Source organism: Miscanthus floridulus, chromosome 5 (genome assembly GCF_019320115.1).
Source record: "Miscanthus floridulus cultivar M001 chromosome 5, ASM1932011v1, whole genome shotgun sequence".
Classification (NCBI taxonomy): Eukaryota; Viridiplantae; Streptophyta; class Magnoliopsida; order Poales; family Poaceae; genus Miscanthus; species Miscanthus floridulus.
In genome coordinates this window covers 33,420,780-33,441,708 of record NC_089584.1, presented here as the reverse complement: position 1 = coordinate 33,441,708, position 20,929 = coordinate 33,420,780, and the positions used below count along the sequence as shown (strand labels likewise).

Here is a 20,929-nt window from a genome sequence, read left to right as displayed (position 1 = left end):
TGCTTCCATTTCTACCCCTGCCTGTTGTTATCTTCATCACAATGGATTGAACAACAAAACGGATCGCCTCTCTCCTCCATCCCTAGCGGCATCAGTCGGCACAGGCCTGCCACCATGCCACTCCCCTCCTGTGCCAGCGCGGGCCTTCCCTACGCCGCCCCCTCCCCTGTCGGCACATGCCTACCACCACGCCGCACCAGGTGTCACGTCCTACCTCCTACCTCCGCTCGGCCATCCAAGCGCTGCCGCTGCCCTAGGCCATCCAAGCGCCGCCGCCGCCCCAGGCCAGGTGCCACCTCCCGCCTCAGCTCCGCCCTAGGCCATGGGCCAGGGTGGCGCCCAGGTTGCCACGCTAGGTCGGCGCATCCCCTAAGCTGGCGCCGCCCCCATGGATTGTAGTTGGAGTGATCTAATTCCTTGGTATGCACTCTCTCTCTCTCTCTTGTATTTGTAGTCCTCGAACATAGTTTGAAACACTGATAGAGTTGTTCGAATAGAATTTTAACTATATTTCTTGCATTTGCTTTATCTAGGCTCGATGTGGAGCCTGAGCTTAGAATATATACTATAGCAGATAGTTGCGATGTTGGGGTAAATGCAAAGGTTGTAGACCATGGATGTGGTGATGTTAGTGGCAATGCATTGGCTATAGAATATTATGGAGGTGTTGAATGGGACAACCTGTAGATTGTTGACACAAATGATGAAGAGGGTGAGGGCAGGCAAGAAATAATTGATGAGGATCAATTATTTTGTCTGTTGGGTTTGAGAACCGAGGATGATGAACATTGATCTCAAGAGCAGCAGGCTTCTACAGAGATGGAAAATGGACCTAAAAATAGGAATGCCACTATTGAGGAGGAGATTGACATAGATGGGGCTACCATTCCTATTGATGATCATGTGCTAGGGGAGAGAATCTTAGTCTATGACCCAAACAACCCTTGTATGGACATTGGCACTGTGTACCCTAACATGAAAGAATTCAGATTGGCTATGAGGCAGTTTGCAATAAATGAGGAGTTCAAGCTGCACATAGTGAAATATGAGCCACAATGGTACATTGGGGATTGCAATGCAGAAGGTTGCCTGTGGCATATTGTTGGAAGGAGGCAACCTGATGGGGCAACCATTAAGGTGTTTAGCTAGTGGCTAACATTTTTCTCCATTTTTTTGTTGCTGGTCAATATTTAATTCATTGGTATTTTGCAGGTCACATGTTTGATTTCTCGGCATACATGCTCTTCTAGTGCAAGGAGGAAGACCACCACTCCAACAAGTTGCTAGGTAGCATCAAAGGCTATTCACCACCTTAAGAAGACTCCCAACATGGGCCCTAAAGAATTGCAGAAGAAGCTACAAGAGAAACACAAGTGTGAAATTCACTATGACACAGTGGTGAGGGGAAGGAATATTGCCTTGAGGGAAATATTTGGCAGCTAGGAGGAGAGCTTCCAAATGTTGTTCAGCTGGAGGGCAGAGGTATTGAAGCGGTCACCAGGTAGTGTGATTGAAATTGACTTAAAGGAGATAGATGGCATGGTTTACTTCCACACAAAAAATTTGTGCATTAAGTCCTTGCATTGAGGGTTTTTTAGAGGGTTGTAGGCCTTATCTGAGCGTAGACTCAACTACATTTAATGGTAGGTGGAATGGATATTTGGTTGCAGCTGTTGCAATAGATGATCATAATTGGATGTATCCTCTAGCTTTTGGTTTCATAGATGAGGAAACAATAGATAACTGGACATGGTTTATGACTCAGCTACCCAAAGCAATAGGAAACCTACCACTACTTGCTATTTGCACTGATGCATGCAAAGGTTTAGAGAAATCTATTAAAGATGTCTTCCCTAATGCTGAGCATAGAGAATGCTTTAGGCATCTAATGCAGAATTTCATAAAAAGATTTGGTGGATATATTTTTTCAAAAATGTATCCTACAGCAAGGACATATAGGCCTGAAGTTTTCTAATATTTCTTCCATGAAATTGTGATAGCTTGCCCTGAAGTATTGGAATGGCTTCATAACCACCACAAATTGTTGTGGATGAGAAGTGCTTTCAATCAAGAAATTAAGTGCGACTATATTACCAACAATCTTGCAGAGTCTTTTAATAACTAGATTAGAGATTGGAAGGATCTTCCTATAGTTGAGCTTGCTGACAAAATTAGAGAGATGATAATGGTATTATGGAACAAGAGAAGGTTGATTTCAGAGAAACTTGAGGGTAACATCCTACCTGCTATCCTAACTATACTAAAAGCAAGGACTAGGGGATTAGGAAACCTGACCGTTGTGAAGGCAGGTTGTTTTGCTGTAGAAGTACATGACACTACCAGCACACATAATAGACATGTTGTCAAGTCATCCTTGCATGAATGTACCTATCTTGAATGGCAGCACACTGGAAAGCCTTGTCGGCATGCTTTGGTCTTGATAACAGCCCAATAAAAGTGCTGATGTAAAGTTGGAGGACTTCGTTCATGACTATTACTCTATGCAGAGGTTTAAAAATGCATATACGAGGCTGATAGAACCACTTCTAGATAAGACACAGTGGCCAAAAGTTGATATTCCTTTTGCTGTTGGGGCACCACTAGATAAAAAAGGTGTTCGAAGGTACAGAAAACTAAGAATTAAAGGTTGTTTGGAAGGAGGCAGTGGTGGCAAAACCAAGAAGGTTGCCAAAGAGGCTGCAAATGAAGCTGACAAAGATGCTGAATTGGAGGCCGCTAAGGCTGCTAAAGGTAAGAGGCAACTAATTAGAGGGAAAATGAAATACAAGAAATGTGGAGAATTAGGACATGGAGAAACTAGTTACAAGTGTAGACTTAATGGGACTAAGAAACCACCAAAAAGGAAGGCTAGGCCGAATACTACTAAGTATGGCCAAAATGCTAAGGTCCCTACAAAGAGGGCAAAAAAGCATGTTTCTAGAGAGCCTGACAATGAATGTGGACAAGTTCCACCAGTCACAAGTCCCACCAGAACAAGAAAAACAGCGCTGCAGGATAGTCCTAATAGGTTGACACAAAGGTACAAGTGTCCAATATTTTGTTATTCATTTATATGTCCAATATTCTATTTCATTAATTACAAACTTTTTTACAAATGTCAGACAACTTTCGCTTCTGATGGAGGAAGAAACAAGTGCTCAGCCAATGCACAGTCTGATGGTGTCGCACCTAATTTTGCATAGCAAAACCAAGTACTCATATATCAATTTGTCGTACCCAATTTTGCATAGCAAAACCAAGTACTCATATATGTGCGTCTAGGATGTCCAAACACACACATATATCATAAATTGCAATAGTATCAAAGTAAAGTACTTATTGCATCGCATATCTCATCATAAAATTAATACAACGTTTGCTCGATGACAATATTATTACAATCACAGCGGAATAACTAGCCCAACTGCCACAGGGACTCCAACTGGTGAACGTCTCCCTAGTAGTCCTGGACATCCTCCGGGAACTCATCATATCCATTATCTGTTACCCATCCAGAATTTTCATTGGATGTAAAGCAAGTGTAAGCTCACCATGCTTAGCAAGTATATCAAAGGGATCTATGAGGCTCAAAAGGCTTTACACTGTTTGACTGCGGTTTGCAATTTTAGTTGATCAAATTTTAGCATCCTGAATCACTACTTTAATGAACAGTCCCAATTACCAAGAGATATTAAAGTATAGTCATGTTTATCTCAATTCCCAACCATCCACCATCCACAGTAACCACTAATCTTGAAGGATCCAGACTGCTCGTATCTGTGAGCACGACTGTTATAACAGGTTAATTATTTCTGCAAAAATTTTACATCTTTACCCACCGAGCCGTGATTCCCAAAGCCAGGGTTCGTGAGACCCACTACACCTCTTCCCAGGAAGTGTGGCAGCGTTTCACTATGAAACCCTTAGCTAGTTGCACTAACAAGTTGTAGCTATAAAGGAGTGGCACACGTGGGCATCACAGCATGATACACACCCTAGCAGAAAAAGGAAAGATATCCTCTTACCCCTTACTGGATCTACAGACAAGCTAGTACAATCTAGTTAATAGGTTAAAGTCAGAGCCATATGACACTCAGGGTTGTACGGACCCTCCTGGGTTGTCGCTTCAGGATTAAATCCTTATGGAGAGGCACTAGAGTACTCAACCCCATACTCTAGCCCCCTATCTGTTGCTAAAAAGCTCCATTTTATCACATTACATATAGCCTTTAATCATGTTTAACAATTATTTTATGTTAAGCGCTGCAGCATCTATCCAAAATGCATACCAAAAAACCCCAGGTATCAAGGATATGTGGTACAAGTAATCATCTAGGTAAAGTCCTTAAAGGCATATCAAATTAAACACATGCATGAATATGGATGATAATAGTTCATAGGTAACAAGGGGCCTTTGGTACACTTGTCTTCCTCAAAGTCGTCCTGAAAGTACTGCTGATCCTGCTGTGGGTCCTCAGTCACCCCAAATGGCTCACCCTCTAATCGTGTTCCAATCACCAATCAAGCATCATACCAATCATTACATGTATACAAGATAGACTTCTATTAGAACAGTATACCAAATAGTAAAAACATAAGTTGAAAAGCTTATAAATCTATTCTACGTATTGCTACGAACACGTGAGCGAAAGAATAACTCAAATCGGACTTCAAACGTGAAAGTTATTCATGAAATAAGATGTAATGGCATTTCTATAAATAAAACAAACTTAAATTTGAATAAAATCATACTGTAACGTGTTCTTGGACTGTGGGCACTATTACTTAGAAATACAGGGGCTAAATTGGAAGAAAACGGGACTGAATAGAAATACTTTTGAACTAATGAGTACTGCAGGTTGATTCTACGAAAACATAGGGGTTTTTCTGCAAAAGGGGCGCGCTTGACTGCGGGTTTGACCGGCTGCTGACTGGGCGGACGCGTGGTGCCCTCTGGTTGGCGTAGTGTGCCATGCGGCATGGGCGCGCGCTTACTTGGCGGGGTGGACCGGGTCCATGGCTCGCTGTGGACCGGCCACTTAACCCCGAAGGGGTACATAATCTCGACCGCTCATTCAAGATCCAATGGCGCAGGTGATGCGGTCGTCCTCCGGTGGCAGTAGAGCGGCTCCGACGAGCCTGCCATTGCCGGCGGCGAGCCGAGCTCGGCGACGGACACCGGTACGGCGATTCCGGCCATCCCGATCGAAACAAAATACACGAAAATGGACTACAAGCGCTCATGAAGTTGCTAGGGTACCAAATCGGGGACGGGGAGCACGTCAGGGTAATGGTCCGCGGTGGCGCCATGATCGGCGGCTCGGGTGCTCGCTGCTTCGGCGCTCTAGGGCACAAAGCGATGAACAAAAGGCACGGGAAGAGTCGGGAGCTCACCGCGAGTTGATGGGACGAGTCGGTGGCGTCCGGGACAGGCTCCAGAGGCGAGGTCGACGGCGGTGGTGTGCTGGAGAGAGAGAGCGCGCGCGGGTGAGGTTGAATCTGAGCGTAGGGTCACCAAATTGACGCGATGGAGGTACCTTTGGCTGCGGGAGAACACGGCGGATCTCTAGGTGGCTTCGGCGTCAAGCTCCGAGGCGTGGGCGAGGGAGAGCTACGGCGGCGGTGGGATTCGGCTGCGAGCAGAGGATGGGAGAGGGAGAAGGGACGGCACGGGGCTTTATAGACCGGGCGGTGAGCGCTAGAAGGAAAGGGAGCGGGAAGATTTGGGCGGGATTGGCCGCCTGCCATATGTGGGCGACGGCAGTGATATTCCATGCCGGCAGCGTCATCGGCGGGCACCGAGGAAGGAAAGTGCTGGGGGAAGAAGAAAGGAAAGAAGAGGAGGGCGCTGACAGGCGGGGCTGGAGGCGCAGTGAGAGAAGGGAAACGGCAACGCGTGCGGGTGATGAAGGCCGAGCTGGCAGGCGCTGTGGGCCGGGGTGCCGATGCGGGCCGCGCGCTGGCGTGCGGGGCAGGCCGGGCACGGAAGAAATAGAAAGGGAGGAAGGGAAGGCGCGGCTAGGCCGCTAGTGGGCCAGCGCGGGAAGGAGAAAGAGATAAGGGGCTGGGCCAGAACCTAGGATTGGGCCAGAACGGAAGAAAGGAGATTTTTTTTCAAAAACAAAACCTTTTCCAATCTATTTTCTCTATTTTCAATTCTAAGCCAAATTCAAATAAAATTTGAATTCAACTTCAAATCATCTAGCCCTACACTCAACCAAAAACCATATGCTTCGACATGAATGCAACAACCATTGTTTCTAATCCTTATAGTGTATTTTATTTATCCAACATTTATTATTTAGCCTAAGTTAAAAAAAATTCCTAGAAAATTTAATAAATGTTAAGAATTAATTGCTAATTTGTAGTAAGAATTTTGGGTGTTACAGATGGGAGAAGGCACAAGTGCTCAGCCAATGCACAGTCTGATGGGAGAAGGCACAAGTGCTAAGCCAATACACAGTCTAATGGGAGAAGACACAAGTACTCCCAGTAAGACCTAGGGAAAAACAACAAAGAAGACAATTGCAAAGAAACTTATGCCAAGAAAAAAGAAGACCACCCGAAAAATGTGACCAACCTGAAGAGAATCAATTTGTCAGGTTGCCCTAATGTCACACAGGAGGCTGTTGCCATTTACCAGCGTCGCTGGGAACTCGAGTACTAAGGGAGCTGAACCTCCAGAAGAAAAATAAACTTGGCTGCGTGCTTCTATTTGCAGCTAAATTTGTTAGGGTCATCATAAACTTTGATTTCACATTTGAAACTTTTGTCGTCTTGTGCAACCGAAGTACGTGGTATCGTACTTGACAATGTCGGTCCTGTTGCTGCTTATGTTCGCAGCTCCTCTGAGCTGCTATGCTGCTTTTGTTTTCCGGTTTATATTTCTAGAGCATAAGGTGCTGGACTGCTTGTTCTGTTTGCCAAAAGATGCAAAGTGTAGCCCAGAATTTGCATCTATGAACCTGTGACTGCTCATAGAAATGCTCCTCAAATGGTGTCATGATCTTGGATCTATGCCTGATTGCTGAGAATGGACCTTAGCTTATAGAATTGCTTGTTCTGATTAGCTTATTACCTGATTGCTGAGAATGGACCTTAGCCATTACCTGTCGTTGAAATGCTCCTCAAATGGTGTCATGCTCTTGGATCTATGCCTATCCATCAGGCTGCCGTCAGGTAATGGATCCTATGACGATGAGCAGTGCCTGATCATGACAAGCGAGCGACCAGAAAGCTCTTGGCTTAGCTAGCTACTAGCTAGTACAAGTAGTAATCTCTGTGATCCTCGGAGCAAGCAAAGCATAGAAAAGCTCCATGATCAAGGGACCTTATATTTGAACTTCTACCATGTATGGAGATCTCATGTATGTCATTCTCATATGTGTTGACTCCTTAAGTGCTGAAATGTGTTGAAATTCTATCAAAATTCAGTCAAAACTCTATCAAAATTCTGTCAAAAATTTTCATAAAATGCTGTCCAAAATTATGTTCAAATTCTATAGAAAATTGGTCACAAAAGACACATCACACATGACACAGTATATGATACAAGTCACGAATGAGTACTTCCATTCATTTATTTCAGCACACAAGTGCTACAAGTACAGAAAGCACACTCATCACCCACTCTTAACAATTCTATACAAATTGGTCACTAGTAGAAGTGCACAAACTAATATCAAGCATTTCAGCAATAACATAATCTCTCTAGCTATTCCTGTCAGGTCCTTGAACTGTTCTGGTTGCCCACCATCTCCCTTAGACTGTTCTTCTGGTTGTGGCATCTTAGTGCTCTGAAAAACAGGATGATAAGAGGGTGGCACATGCTTGTTATCAACCAGCCATTGCTCATAGTCCTCCTGCCACTTCCAAAAGTCACATCCACCACTATCCATCTGTCACCAATGCAAAGAAAATTTAATTGTCTGAACAATACAACACATGAATTACAAACAAAATAGAACAAATGATAGAACCGTTCGAGTTGGACAAATGTAGAACATGCGCCCATAGTTCTTCTCAGTCTTTGCCATCAATGCCTTACAATGTGGCATTTGCATTTGTCGAAGTGGACAAGAGGGAGAAGGACTCTACTCCTAGCCCTCTAGATGGCCCCTGTCGAACTGCTGCTCCCATCCATTTGGGCGGCGCCGAAGTGGAGCGGTGCTGGCTAGGAGGGGCTATAGCTTGCGGCCTAAGCTGACGCCTGCAGTGGAGGGGGAGGCATGGGGGCGAGCCTACACCAGCAGGAGAGGAGAAGGCGTGGGGGCAGGCCTGTGCCGACAAGGGAGGGGGCGGCGTGGGGAAAGGCCAGCACCGGCACGGGAGGCGAGCGGTGTGGGGGCATGCCAGCACCGGCACGAGAGGGAGCGGCGTGGTGGCATGCCAGCGCCGGCACGGGAGAGGAGCGGCGTGGGGGCAGGCCTGCGCCGGCACCGGCAAGGGAGGGGCCGTCGTTGGGGAAGGCCAACATCGGCATGGGAGGGGAGCGGCGTGGTGGCAGGCCTGTGCCGGTAGGAGAGGGGGCGGCATGGGGAAGGCTAGTGTCGGTACGGGAGGGGAGCGGCATGGTGGCAGGCTTGTGCCGGCTGATGTCGCGGGGGTGGAGGAGGAGAGGGCTGATCCGTTTTGTTGTTCGATCTGTTTTGATGAAGATAACAGCAGTTAGGGGTAGAAGTGGAAGGATGTGTTTTTTTCCACAAATTCAAACTACCTAAAATGTATTTTAACGGATTATACTAGTTTTATAATGGCAAAGAGCGAAACCACCTTGAAAGATGATAGAAAGTGTGAAACCACTTTTTGATGATGGGTGAAATGCCAAAGTCTCCCCGCCTGCCTCGGCTGCCCCCGTTCGACGGCGCGCTGCGCCCGTCGCGGCTGCCTCCGCCCGGCTACTTGCCTACACTCGCTAGGCCGCTACCGACCGGCAGCGCCGGCGCGTCTCGTCATGCCCTGCCCGCTCCTCCACGTGCCCCAACCCTAATGGGCCTAAAAGGGGAGTGGTGAATTGGGTCTCTAAAAATTCGGACCTAGGTTTTCTTGATCTAGAGTAGAAAAACTGTCATACGTCTAATGAGAGGCCCCCAACCCTAATGGGCCTAGCAAGGCCCAAAGGAGGGCGCTGGCCGGTCTCAACCGGTTCCAGCGCACCCCAGGGGGGTCGCGCGCACCAGGAGGAGGGGCGCCGACGCCCTCGCTGCCTCCTTCACCCGGAAGAGATTAGATATTAAACTAGGAGAATTACTATGTTAAGAGTTTGGTTTGTTTAGGAAAGGAGAATCCAATCTATAAGGATATCTCCCGTAGTTGCTTGGAACACAAGTTCTATAGGGACTATAAATATAGGGAGGATGTAATCAATCTAATCTAAGCAAGAGTAGAGCAATTGCTCCTTCCCCTATCCCTCTCCTCTCTCCTTGCCGTCGCCCTCCCTCACCCTGCGCCGTCCCCCTCTCCCACGCCGCTAACCCTAAGCCGCCACCCCCCTGCACCATAGCCGCCACCCCTTCCCCCTAGGAGGACCCTTACAAAAACTTAAACTAACTAGTATGATGTGCACTTAGATTTTCTAGTTTGCTCTACTTAACTAAGGTATACTACTTGAAAATTGCTGCAGTCATCTTTTTAGATGAAGTCAAATCATTCAGTAATCTTTTACAGTTTTACTTGCTATTTGTTTGCTTGTTTGATAAGCATCATTTTTCATCCATAGGTACTTCATTGTTCTGGATGACTTGTGGAGTCCAAAGGATTGGGCGCGCTTGAAGGTGGCTTTTCCTGAAAATGACAAACAAAGTAGAATATTAATTACTACTCGTGATTCCAACGTTGCAGAAAGTTGCTGCTCTTGTCCCCACGATATTGTTTACAGCATGGAGCCTCTACCCTTTGAAGAATCTAAGAAGCTATTTTATAAGAGAGTATTCAAGTCGGACACATGTCCTCCACAATATCAAGATTTGGAGGTAATCTCTGACGGCATATTGAAAAAATACAGTGGTTTGCCACTAGCCATAGTTTGCATTGGAGGAATGCTAGCCCGAACGAAAAATAAGACAAGATCAGAGTGGGAAAAGTTGTGTGATAGATTGGGTTCAGGGTTAGAAATAAATCCAACTATAGGAGGAATGAGAAGGATACTCTCTCTTGGCTACCATGATTTGCCCTGCTATTTGAAGGCTTGCTTCTTGTATCTTAGTGTATTCCCTGAAGACTACGAGATCAAGAGAGGACCGCTGGTTAGACGATGGCAGGTGAAGGTTTCATCAGTGGAATGCACGAATCAAATCTAGAGGAGGTTGCAGCAAAGTGTCTCGATGAATTCGTGAGTCGAAGCATTGTTACACCAACCCGTATTGCTAGCACTGGCTTGGTCAGGTGCTGTAAGGTTCATGACATAATGCTGGAAGTGATCACCTCCAAGTCTATCCAAGAGAACTTCATTTCGTTCATGGGGAGTAGACAATACAACACAACGGGGCACGATAATATCAGGCGACTTTCAATAATCCATGCAGATGGCAGTGGCAATGATAAAGAGCAAGATGAAGATGACCCGAACATTAACTTTTCTCACACCCGTTCACTGTTAATTCTGCGCTGCAGCAAGAAACCAATGGCCATCACCTTTGCTCACTTAAAACTGTTAAGGGTTTTAGACCTTGAAGGTTGTCAGTGGCTTGCTGAAGATTTAAAGGAAATATGTAAACTGACTCTGCTAAGGTATCTAAGCCTTAGAAGAACAAATGTAGGGCTGCCCAAGCTAGTTGGAAGACTGAAGGAGCTGGTAACACTGGATGTAAGGGAGACATACATTAGGGACTTACCTGAATCCATCACTTGGCTGGGAAATCTGAAACATCTACTTGGTGGCTGGTATAGGCACTACACAAAGATGAGCTGAGTCAAGCTTTTTGAACCATACAAAGCTCTTAGGATACCGCATGGCTTGAAGAACATGAAATGCATTCAAAAGATTGCCCATGTAGACATTGGAACCAGCTCCACGAGCATGATGCAGGAAGTGGGTGTGTTGTCCCAATTGACCAAGCTTTGTGCTATAAACCATGAGCATGGAGGAGAAAAATGGGAACCTTTTGCTGCCTCGCTGAACATGCTGCAGAAGTCCATCCGGCACCTGTCTATCATCCACTGGCGCAACAGGGATATCGGACTTGAAGTCTTCCTGGAGTTAACATCACCCCCCATCTTCCTTGAAACATTGTACTTGTGGGGAAGACTAAGTGTCCTGCCTCTATGGATTTCATCCCTTAGCTACTTAATTGAACTATGCCTTCGAGAGAATTTTCTTGATGGGGAATTGCTGGGCCAACTAGAGAAGCTTCCAAGTCTTGTATCTCTCAAACTCTACCACGAATCATTCATGGGAACACACCTCTGCTTTGAGAAAAAAACTATTTCCCAGGCTCAAGAAGCTGATTATAGACAATGCACCAAACCTTGATGAGCTCAGATTTGACGGAGGTGCCCCTAATCTTGAGAGCCTCACGCTGGCTTTTGAGAGAGAACCTGCAAATGGTATTTTTGGCATTGAGAACCTCCCAAAACTCATGGAGGTTGAGTTTCGGTGAAACTATTTTTGATTCCCTAGTGCAGGGAATGACAGCTGAGGCCAAGATACATCCAAACAGACCAAGAGTTTATAGAGAAGATTGAGCTGTCCAGGGAAACTCCAAATAATCCAGTCGACATAATCGACCCGATGTACGTTGACAATATATACATTTCTTTCTGTGGCCTCTTAGATTGTTTCTCTATATTCTTTGCTCAAAAAACTGGACGACAATCGTATACTTACTATTGCTGACTTATCTTACTAGCCATAGACCAACGAAAAGGTATGGGTATAGTATATAAAACTATAATGTCCTCAGGCTTTTGCTGTTAGTTGGTTTCTTTTGTTAGTATGCTCAGTACATCTTTTATCCTCGTCACTTGATGTTTGATTTTTTAGGAGTCCAAATGCTAGTTGCCGCAACTTATTCTTTTGTTAGTATGCTCAGTACATCTTTTATCCTCGTCACTTGATGTTTGATTTTTTAGGAGTCCAAATGCTAGTTGCCGCAACTGATTCTTTTGTGAGATTGTTCTTTGACATACTACCATTCGACTACCTAAATATTCTTGTAGGGTTTTGCTCTGAACTGTTATTGTTCTGTCTCGGGCGCAGGTGCTGATGGGTAATGGTGCACTTGGTGGATGTGACTGAGGACCATTAAGTTGACATCAAATCGCTGCACCCATACGCCTGAGAAAAAATGTCATTTAGCACCTGGACTATTTATTACCAGCCATGCATCTCTGTTGGCTTGTTATGCGGTTACCTTTTTCATTTGGAGGTTGTTATACAGTTCCTAATACCATGTAATAAGGTAGTCGGATGCTGCTGCCGCCTATTCGGCCGAACCAATGCCTCTGATTGATTATATATCGTGCTTGTACCAGGATGCAGTTGGTTTTTTTTCCTATACCTGTTGTCATGTGTATCTGTAATCCTATGAACCATGCGAACTGTTACTATTTTATATGTCAATACGTAATTGTCTTGTACCTGGAGCTGGCATGATCACACACTAGAAAACCACCAGTACGCGGGAGAATACTTCGAAGATTGTATCTGATACTGACATTGGCAGCTTAAGCTAACTTGGCATACACTGCTCGCAAGCAACCAAAAGGCAAAGTGTAGTGGCATAATATATATCCACATACGATCCATAATATTAAACAATACAATACGAACAGTTAGCTTCCGAAATTCACAAGTTTCAAAGTCTATTATAACGGCAACAGCAACAGCAGGTACCACTTGTCTTGCAACGAGTTGGAACAGCACCGGGCTGCCTGCTGCATTCGGAAGCCAAGCCACCAGCAACGACCATCGACCATACACGATATCCAGATAAAACCGGAGTGGCCACGTTTTCTCCTTATTTTATGTAACACAAACTACATTACTACAGCTCTCAGTTACGTCAGTTCACTGGCTGCTCGACTCATCATGCTCCGCCGGCTGATGCTGGTTTAGTACAAAAGCCCCTTCCAGGCTCTTATGGACCTCGGCTTTGATCTTCTCCTCCTTGCTGCCTCTCTTCAGTTTCATCAGAATGTCAAATTTTGCGAAGTCCTCCGCAACCTAATCATAGAAGTGGCATCAAACAAAACTTTAAGCAATAACTGGAAAGGTTTGAAAAAGACTCGAGTTTAAGAACCAATTTGCAGCAACTAACCTGTGCCTTGGCACGAACGATCTCAAGAAGTTCATAGGGAAATAGGGAGTTGGACCTCTCTTGGATAGATTTCACAGCATGGTGTGCAGCATCTTTGACCACAGGATCCTCTACAGGAACCTCACGCCAACCAGGCTCATGTCCACCTGCAGTATCCCCAATTAAATGCCAATTATAGAAGTTTTAAAAAATATATATGCAACATAATCTCCAGCATTTTAGTATGTCATGGGCTAGGTTCTAGCATGCATGCCACAATCAACATACTGAAACAAAAGGAGTGCAACTTTAACATGATCAAAAGGCCAAGTACCACTTCATAATTAAAATTTACATCCTATGAACATCAGAACATCAACACTGTGACTAGGGCTGAAGTTAAGGTGGGGCACATTTGCGATTTATCAGCTTTCAATACCAGTGATCAACTGAATGTACATCCAGTATCAAAATTAAACACCAAATAAAACTAGAAATAACTAAGTAATCAAATATATCAACATCCATGGTCCCTATATGCAACTAGGCAAAGCAGTGTATGTGGGATCAATGCTCACCATTTGGCAGTGGTTTGACTCAGTTGTAGTGCTATAAACTTTGTGCGGGAGGAGTCCATTTCATTTCCCAGAACCATGTGTACAAGCAGACCAAGCTGTCTTGCCTAGCCTAGCTATCAAGTTATCTTGTGTAAGTAACTGAACTGAGAGTTGTAAACCCCAAACTTCCAAGTCGTAACTCTTCTGCACAATGTGACTTAAACCCTGTTACCCTTGAGGCTTCAGACAGTTAAAACTCGACCCAAATCCCATAACTACTGGTAGTGTTTATGAACGCACACATCTGATTGCAACCTAGGTCTTCCTGAATATGGTTTCAAACCCCTCCAGCAAGAGTTCAGACCCGCTATGTGCTTGAAGGAAACTTATCATGGTTTCCCCATTCAGCAAGGATGACTGACCTATGCCAATCAGTTTTTAAGTGAATCAGCTATTGACCTAAACTCTAAGAAGATACAGCGGATGCTATCATGCTAATGCTGTTTCCCTTCTTGTTTCACAATGGTTACCCCATCACAACTTTCCACAATTTATCGAAATAATTTTGATTTGAAATAATGAAGATTCCACCGGTCACTATTGTCATATTTACTCTATTTAGACGGCCTGTTCGCTGGTTGGTTTCTGGGCTGATAAGCCCGGCTGGTGCTGGTTTGTTGTGAGAGGAAAACACTGTTGGCTGGCTGATAAGCCCTGGCTGAAACCAACAAACGAACACGCTGTCTAATCCAATGGGATCTATAATTCAATCCCACTCGCCATTCCAAACTAGATGGGCACCTACCCTCTTACTACTCCTGAGGATCTGTTTCCTCCATCCAAAGCACAATGATGGCCCAGGTCGAACAATCAGCACTGAGGCATCTCTACAAACACTTTGCACAGACCACACAGGCCCCAGCCCTTGTACTCGCTATGCAGTTAGACAGGAGTCATCAACAGTAGTAGCAATGTCTCATCAATTCATAAGCGGGAGCGCGAACCTTTCTTGGCGCCGAGGTCGGCGTTGGTGAAGGTGGTGGCCTCCCCTTTGTGGCTGAATTCCTGGAGCTCCTTGAAGTTGAGCCATGGCTTGACCCAGACCTTGGCCTCGTAGAGCTTCTTCTTCCCCGACTCGATGGCCTCGACCGTGAGGTGATGCAGCGTGCCGGCCACCACCTGCTCCTTGGCCTCCACCACGCGCACGAACTCTAGCAGCGCGTTCTGCAACCACGCACATAGATGGAGTAGTACATCAATAAAACCCCAAATCAGGATAGGACCCCACATCCCCATGGCACGAATCATGGCACGAATCAAGCAAATCGAGCACACGAAGGGGACGAGAGGAACCCGGAAGGCGAGGGAGGCCACTGACCTCGCGCTTGTTGTGCTCGTCGACGGCGAAGCGGCCGAGCCCGTCGGATTCGGCGCTGTTGGCGGCGGCGGGGTTGTCCTTCACGCCGCCGAGGACGTGGCCGGCCATGGCTGCTCCGATCGCGAGGGACGCGGAACCGAGGAGCACCAGGAGGAGCAGGAAGCGGATCGGAGGGGGAGCGGCGGCGAGTCGAGTCGCGGCAACGCGCATGCTCTGGTGGTGGAGTACGGCGAAGTCTGGCGGTTGCTTTGCTTCGTGGGGGGTTTTGCTTTTGCACTTGCGGAGGCAACGGGCAGTGGAAGAAGGGGAACGGCCGAACGGGGCTAGTCGGCTGGGGTGGGGTCAGGCCGTCAGCGCCTCAGCCCTCAGGGGCGGTTGCGGGACACGTGCAGGGACGCATGGAGGCTACGGCGCGCGGAGACGCATGGGCAACGGCGGTTGCTTAGGATGTAAGCGACGCATCAATCTTGGGTTGAGTTGGGCTTTCCTGGGTTGGGACGGAAGCCGAGAAATAGAGAGAGACGGCCCAATGGCATTTAGTAGTCCGCATCCTGACTGACGGGAAGAACTTCTAGTGCGAGCCCGTAGTGCAGTAGGACTGAAGGCTGTGGCTGTAAGACCGAAACGCACTGCGGGCCTTAAATCTTACTCACGCTCTATGATTTGGGCCGTATTGAACCATCGTCGCCCGATCGATGAGTGAGAATCATCGTCTGACACCCTGTTGGCTTGAGCATGCTTATCCGTTAGTACAATGTTTTTATCTAACAACGAAACAGCGTTAGCCGACTAAGCAAACATGTCGCGACTCGGCAGCATCCGTCCTATCGACCGGGCCGAATTTTTTACTATTTGATCTTTTTTTCGAAAATTTCTCATAAATAGATCCTTGGCGAAAAGAATTTCGAAAATAGACCTTTGGCTCGGCGTCAGAGTGACTGGCGCCGAGCTCTTGGGCACGGAGAAATGGCCTGCCAAGGGGCTCGGCGCCAGAGTGACTGGCGCCGAGCCACCTGCATTTAACCCAGTCCACCCTTCTTCTCCGAGCGTTCTTCCTCTTCTTTCTCCTTCCTCTCGGGTTTTTCTCTCCCCACTTCACCCTACCTCATGAATCGATATATTGGACCTTAAAAACCTTGATTTGATCCATAGATCTTCGAGAGCAAGGTATACTCGCTCATCTCCTTGTTTTTTTTTCGAATCGATTCGGTACATATTAGTCGGATTTTTTAACCTAAGAATCGTTATCACTTAGGGTTTCATTGTATCCCTCAATATATGTATTATTCAACCGTAGGTTGATTCCAAGGCGTGGAAAAAGCTAGCAAACCAAGCCGCATGTAGTTATGTTATGGGTTCATTGTTGTGGATGAAATGAGAAACCCTAGGTTTAGGGTATAATGTTAACTGCTTTTGGTTCTTAGAACGAAATTGGCTGTATTGTAGTTATGGTTCTCATTGATATTTTTTGTGATGTTTTATTTATGTTTGTTAAATTACATCCGTTTTGTTAGATGCGAGAAATGTTTCGGGTTGAGTTTTGGCGAAAAAGGGGTCGTCCTCGAGAATTATACCCCGACACGTCTAGCAAAGATGCCCCCGTCTCTTCTGACCTTCCTGTCCCTAACTGTGACTGTGGTTTCCCGGCCCATGTTTTTCAATTGAAACATCCGGACACAGCCGCGCGTTGCTTCTACACATGTAGTCGATTTAATGTAAGAAATTGTTTGTACTATCCTTTTCTTTATTTGTTTAAGTATGGTACTAATATTTTGTTGGAATCTCGTTGTGTAGGACTATGAGAGGTGTTTTTTCTTTCAGTGGATCGATGGTGCAGACAAGTTTGATCCTAGGTACCTCTTTTTTGACGATTGATTTAGAGGGAAACATCCACATGAGCACTTCAAGCGGTGGGTTCCACCCCCCTAACCCTCCGGCAATAACGGCTAAGAAGAAGCACCTAGCCGCAATTAGACGACTCGAGGAACCTCCTCTGTGCGATTACGGAGATCAAGCTGTGATAAACCCTGATAATACATTGGAATTTATGTGTCCAAACAAGCATGAAGTCAGTGCAAAGTGTATATGTTAAAATCTTAAGCTATATATGTTCATGTACTAATGTCTCATTATTTAGGTGTATTCAATGACGAAGTGTCGTTTCAAGGAGTGGTTGTATGGTTCTAAGAACCAATAGTCGGAAAAACCGCGGAGGGTTAAGGAAAAGAAGAAAGAACGGGTAATCTACAAAGCACCTCCTGTCATATGCGAATGTGGTATAAAATCCAACTATGGCCTAGTCCCTTCAGAGCTTGGAATAGGCCATTATTGCGGCCATATGATTGAGTATGATGAGGTTCGTTATTTTTCTGGTAAACATGAAATCGTATGTAGTTGGGAATGTTATGATGGTCAAGCTAAGTTCTTGGATAAACTGAAGAAGAGGCAACTAATTGCACGGAAGAGGGGATATGGACCTGACTACGTCAACCTATTCGTTAAACATCACAAAGAAAAGATGCGTGAGTTTGCTAGACAACGCGATATTTGTAACCCGATCGATATTGGGCTTAACAAATGGGGATTGGAGAGGCGGATGACGTTAGAGGAGGAGAGGGCAAGGAATGAGGCAAGGGAGGAGACAAGAGTATAGATGCAGGTCTTGAATGAGCATGTTGCTATATTATATGCCAGTGAGTGCTTGAAAACCTTTTTTCGTTGTCTGGTTTTAAATGTAATATAATCGCGTTGCTAACTGATTGCATTTTATACATGAAGGGATTGGTTGCAGCGAGGAACATGCTGCAGAGGTGGCTCGTGCAAGGTATGAGGAGAAGAAGTTAGATGGCCATAGATCACGAGCTGGTCGCACCGTTCAATCACCGATTGTGTTGTGTGATGACAAAGACGAGGATGAGGACGACACTAGCAGACTGAGTGAGCTCATTGCTCTAGCAGAGGCGGGCATACAGGCGCATTAGGCTAAGGATAACACTAGCAGACTGAGCGAGCTCATCTCTCTAGCAGAGGCGGGCATTTAGGCGCAGGAGGCTGACGATGACACTAGCAGACTGAGCGAGCTCATCGCTCTAGTAGAGGCGGGCTTATAGGCAGAGGAGGATGACGACGCGTTCTTCACTCAGGCCGTAGCGGCTGCAGATGAAGTGGAGGCCGCTTACTACAAGCGACAGGTAGGTCAGAGCAACGCAGTTGAGCCTAGCCACAGCAACAGGGTTGTAGTAGAGGACTGGTACTCGGATGATGAGTTGCTTACTCAGTACGTTTCAAACTGAGGATTTGGAAGTGCATTTGCCCCTATGTCTACTGTCGGCACGTAGTTGAAGTATTAATATGTTGTGTAATGTGGCATAGTATCGAACTTTTCATTATGTGGTTGTTTTCATTATCAATGGTCTTAATATTCCGCTTAATGATACGGACGTATTTAAATTTGAACACGTGCTGCAAAAAACACTTAACGACGTACGACATTATAGAAATCAACACACGAAACACATTAAATGGCATGTGACTACATGTACTAAACCTGGGTACAGAGTTTTCTTTGACTAAACCTAACATGCCTTAGGTAATTAAACCATGCCTTAGGTAATTTAATCTAACATGCCTTAGGTAATTAAACCTAGGTACATGCGAAAAAGATAAAGTTATCCTAGTAGTGTGGTCACATAGTAAATTGTGTTGCACCTTCTCTATAGTAGCCTCCCGTTGTTGGTGGTGGTGGCGGCGGGGGTGACGGGGGAGGCCCCTTCTTCTTGTGGTTAGGGCAGGTGCAATATGGATCATTGCAGAGTGCCTTCTGTGAATCGGCACCATTGTTGTTGTCGTCTTGTTCATCGTCCTTGTAACCGCTGCTAACTTCCCTTTCTAGATCGAAGATACGATCTTGTAGGTAGTAGATGTACTCCACATGCGGATAAATAGGTCGAGGATTGACCCACCTACTGAACCCACAGTTTTCTTCATCCAAAGAATACTACAAAAAGTATGTCGTGTAAGTGATATACAAAATAAACATATTGAAGAAACAAATAGTAATAGCAATTACTCATGCTCACGGGCATTTGAAGAAACGACGACCTCCATCTATTCTCTCGGTGAACATCTGCACTAGGCAGTCCTCACCATACATGCATTTTGGCCACTCTTCTTTCCTTTCATCGTATCCTCTTAGTGGTGCCTCTTTGGTGAAATCACTTTTGCTCTCAACTGGGAACCTCTCATAAAGAGCTTCCTCAAAGAAATCGGGACCAAGAGGACCCTCCCACCCCCAGGTAGTTTTATTCCCCTTTTCTCTCCCTCTGGACGACCCTCCAGACATTAGTACTACAACGAAAGCAAATGCTGAGGAGTGTTCTTCTTCCTTATTGTTTGTGTGAATGAGAGGGAGTGAGTGGTTATTTATAGGTTGAGAGGAGGCCTGTCAATGTGCTATGTCAGCGATCCGTGTGTCTCTTCACCTCAGCCCTTGGATCAAACAGTCATAAGATGGATGGTGGAGATAGAGTTGAGTTGTGCTTCCTTGCATGTTGTCCGTGTATCTAAAAAGTCTATATCAGTGATGTGATAATTCGATGATGTCCGTGTATCTAAAAAGTCTATGTTTATTGTCTAAAAAGCATAGATTCGTTCACTGTTGCTTGGTAATCCTAGATTCTTCTACACAGCGTATGTACAAATATTCCTAGATTATACACATAATAAATTTATTGTTAATCTGTGTACTACATTTGTGCCTTTGTACAAGTGTAGTATGATTAAAGGTTCATGCGAAAAATTCGCAAGATACGGTCTTGTATTAGGAGCATCCACAGTTACAAACAGAGACATCAATATATATTCCAAACATTTAATCATCCAACGAGCATAATGCAACCACAACGAATATCACAACCAACATAATATGTCATGCAAAGTCCAAATAGTCCATAATGTCCATATAGTCCCGAATAGTTACAGAAAAGTAAATACAAAATTCACAATAGTTCATAGTAACACCTACCACGTCCCTCACTGTCTCCTACTCTTGCCCCTACCCTTGTGACCCAGAGCGCTGGTGCCTGGAGTGTAAGGGTCACGCGGACGGCGTCGCCTAGTGCCTAGAGGCGGTGTAGGATGAGTCGATGGAGCGTCATGGAGCTGAGAGGGCCCAAGCTCATCGTGCCTCTTGTCCATGTCATCGTCGTCGTTGTCCTCCTCGTCCTTGTCCTCGTCCCCTATAGCTGCTTGACTAGAGGAACCCAAGGCTCCTCTTCCTGCGGAAGGATCGTACACATCATGCGTCGTGTTTGTCCTGCAACCACAATGACCAGCCGCACGGCGTAGACGACGTGACAGCCTCTGTTGTACAAAACTATGTTAACTGAAAGAATATAACATATTAATGATTTGTTTGAAAGAATATTTTAAATCTTACGTCTAGGAAGCCAAGTATGTAGTCGTATTGACTCTCGGCCGAACGCGCTCGATCTCTTCAACTGAGCTTCTCAGTGTATTGCCCTGCAACAAAGTTTTCAATAATAAGACTTCTGAACAGATAGCATTTAGTTTTGTTTTCTTTTGTACAAGAATGTAACTTAGGCCCCGTTTAGATGCGAAAATTTTTAGCTTTTGGATACTGTAGCACTTTCGTTTGTATTTGGTAAAAATTGTCCAATTATGGACTATTTAGGCTTAAAAGATTCGTCTCGCTAATTACGGACAAACTGTGCAATTAGTTATTCTTTTTACCTACATTT

General features: G+C 45.5%; 1 protein-coding gene and 2 pseudogenes across 1 annotated transcript; 2 read left to right on the top strand and 1 right to left on the bottom strand.

The window, feature by feature from the left end:
- The first annotated feature begins 948 nt into the window (after positions 1–948).
- On the top strand, positions 949–6,971 carry LOC136454499 (uncharacterized; annotated as a pseudogene).
- Positions 6,972–7,091: 120 nt separating this feature from the next.
- Positions 7,092–11,597, top strand: LOC136454498 (disease resistance protein Pik-2-like; annotated as a pseudogene).
- Positions 11,598–12,699: 1,102 nt separating this feature from the next.
- Positions 12,700–15,459, bottom strand: LOC136449798 (cysteine proteinase inhibitor 12-like). The gene is made up of 4 exons (XM_066449993.1): positions 15,171–15,459; positions 14,797–15,016; positions 13,257–13,402; positions 12,700–13,162 (listed from the first exon to the last, which is right to left on the bottom strand). The coding sequence occupies exons 1-4, from the start codon at positions 15,378–15,380 to the stop codon at positions 13,007–13,009; spliced, it is 732 nt and encodes a 243-aa protein (XP_066306090.1). The 5' UTR covers positions 15,381–15,459; the 3' UTR covers positions 12,700–13,006.
- Positions 15,460–20,929: the final 5,470 nt, after the last annotated feature.

Bases quoted from the DNA above. Each gene is read 5' to 3' on its own strand.
- LOC136449798 (XM_066449993.1), bottom strand. From the start codon at position 15,380: ATGCGCGTTGCCGCGACTCGACTCGCCGCCGCTCCCCCTCCGATCCGC. The intron at 15,017-15,170 runs GTCAGTGGCCTC...GCGTGGTTGCAG, and splicing joins ACGAGCACAACAAGCGCGAG to AACGCGCTGCTAGAGTTCGT. The intron at 13,403-14,796 runs GTTCGCGCTCCC...GGGATACTGCAG, and splicing joins CGACCTCGGCGCCAAGAAAG to GTGGACATGAGCCTGGTTGG.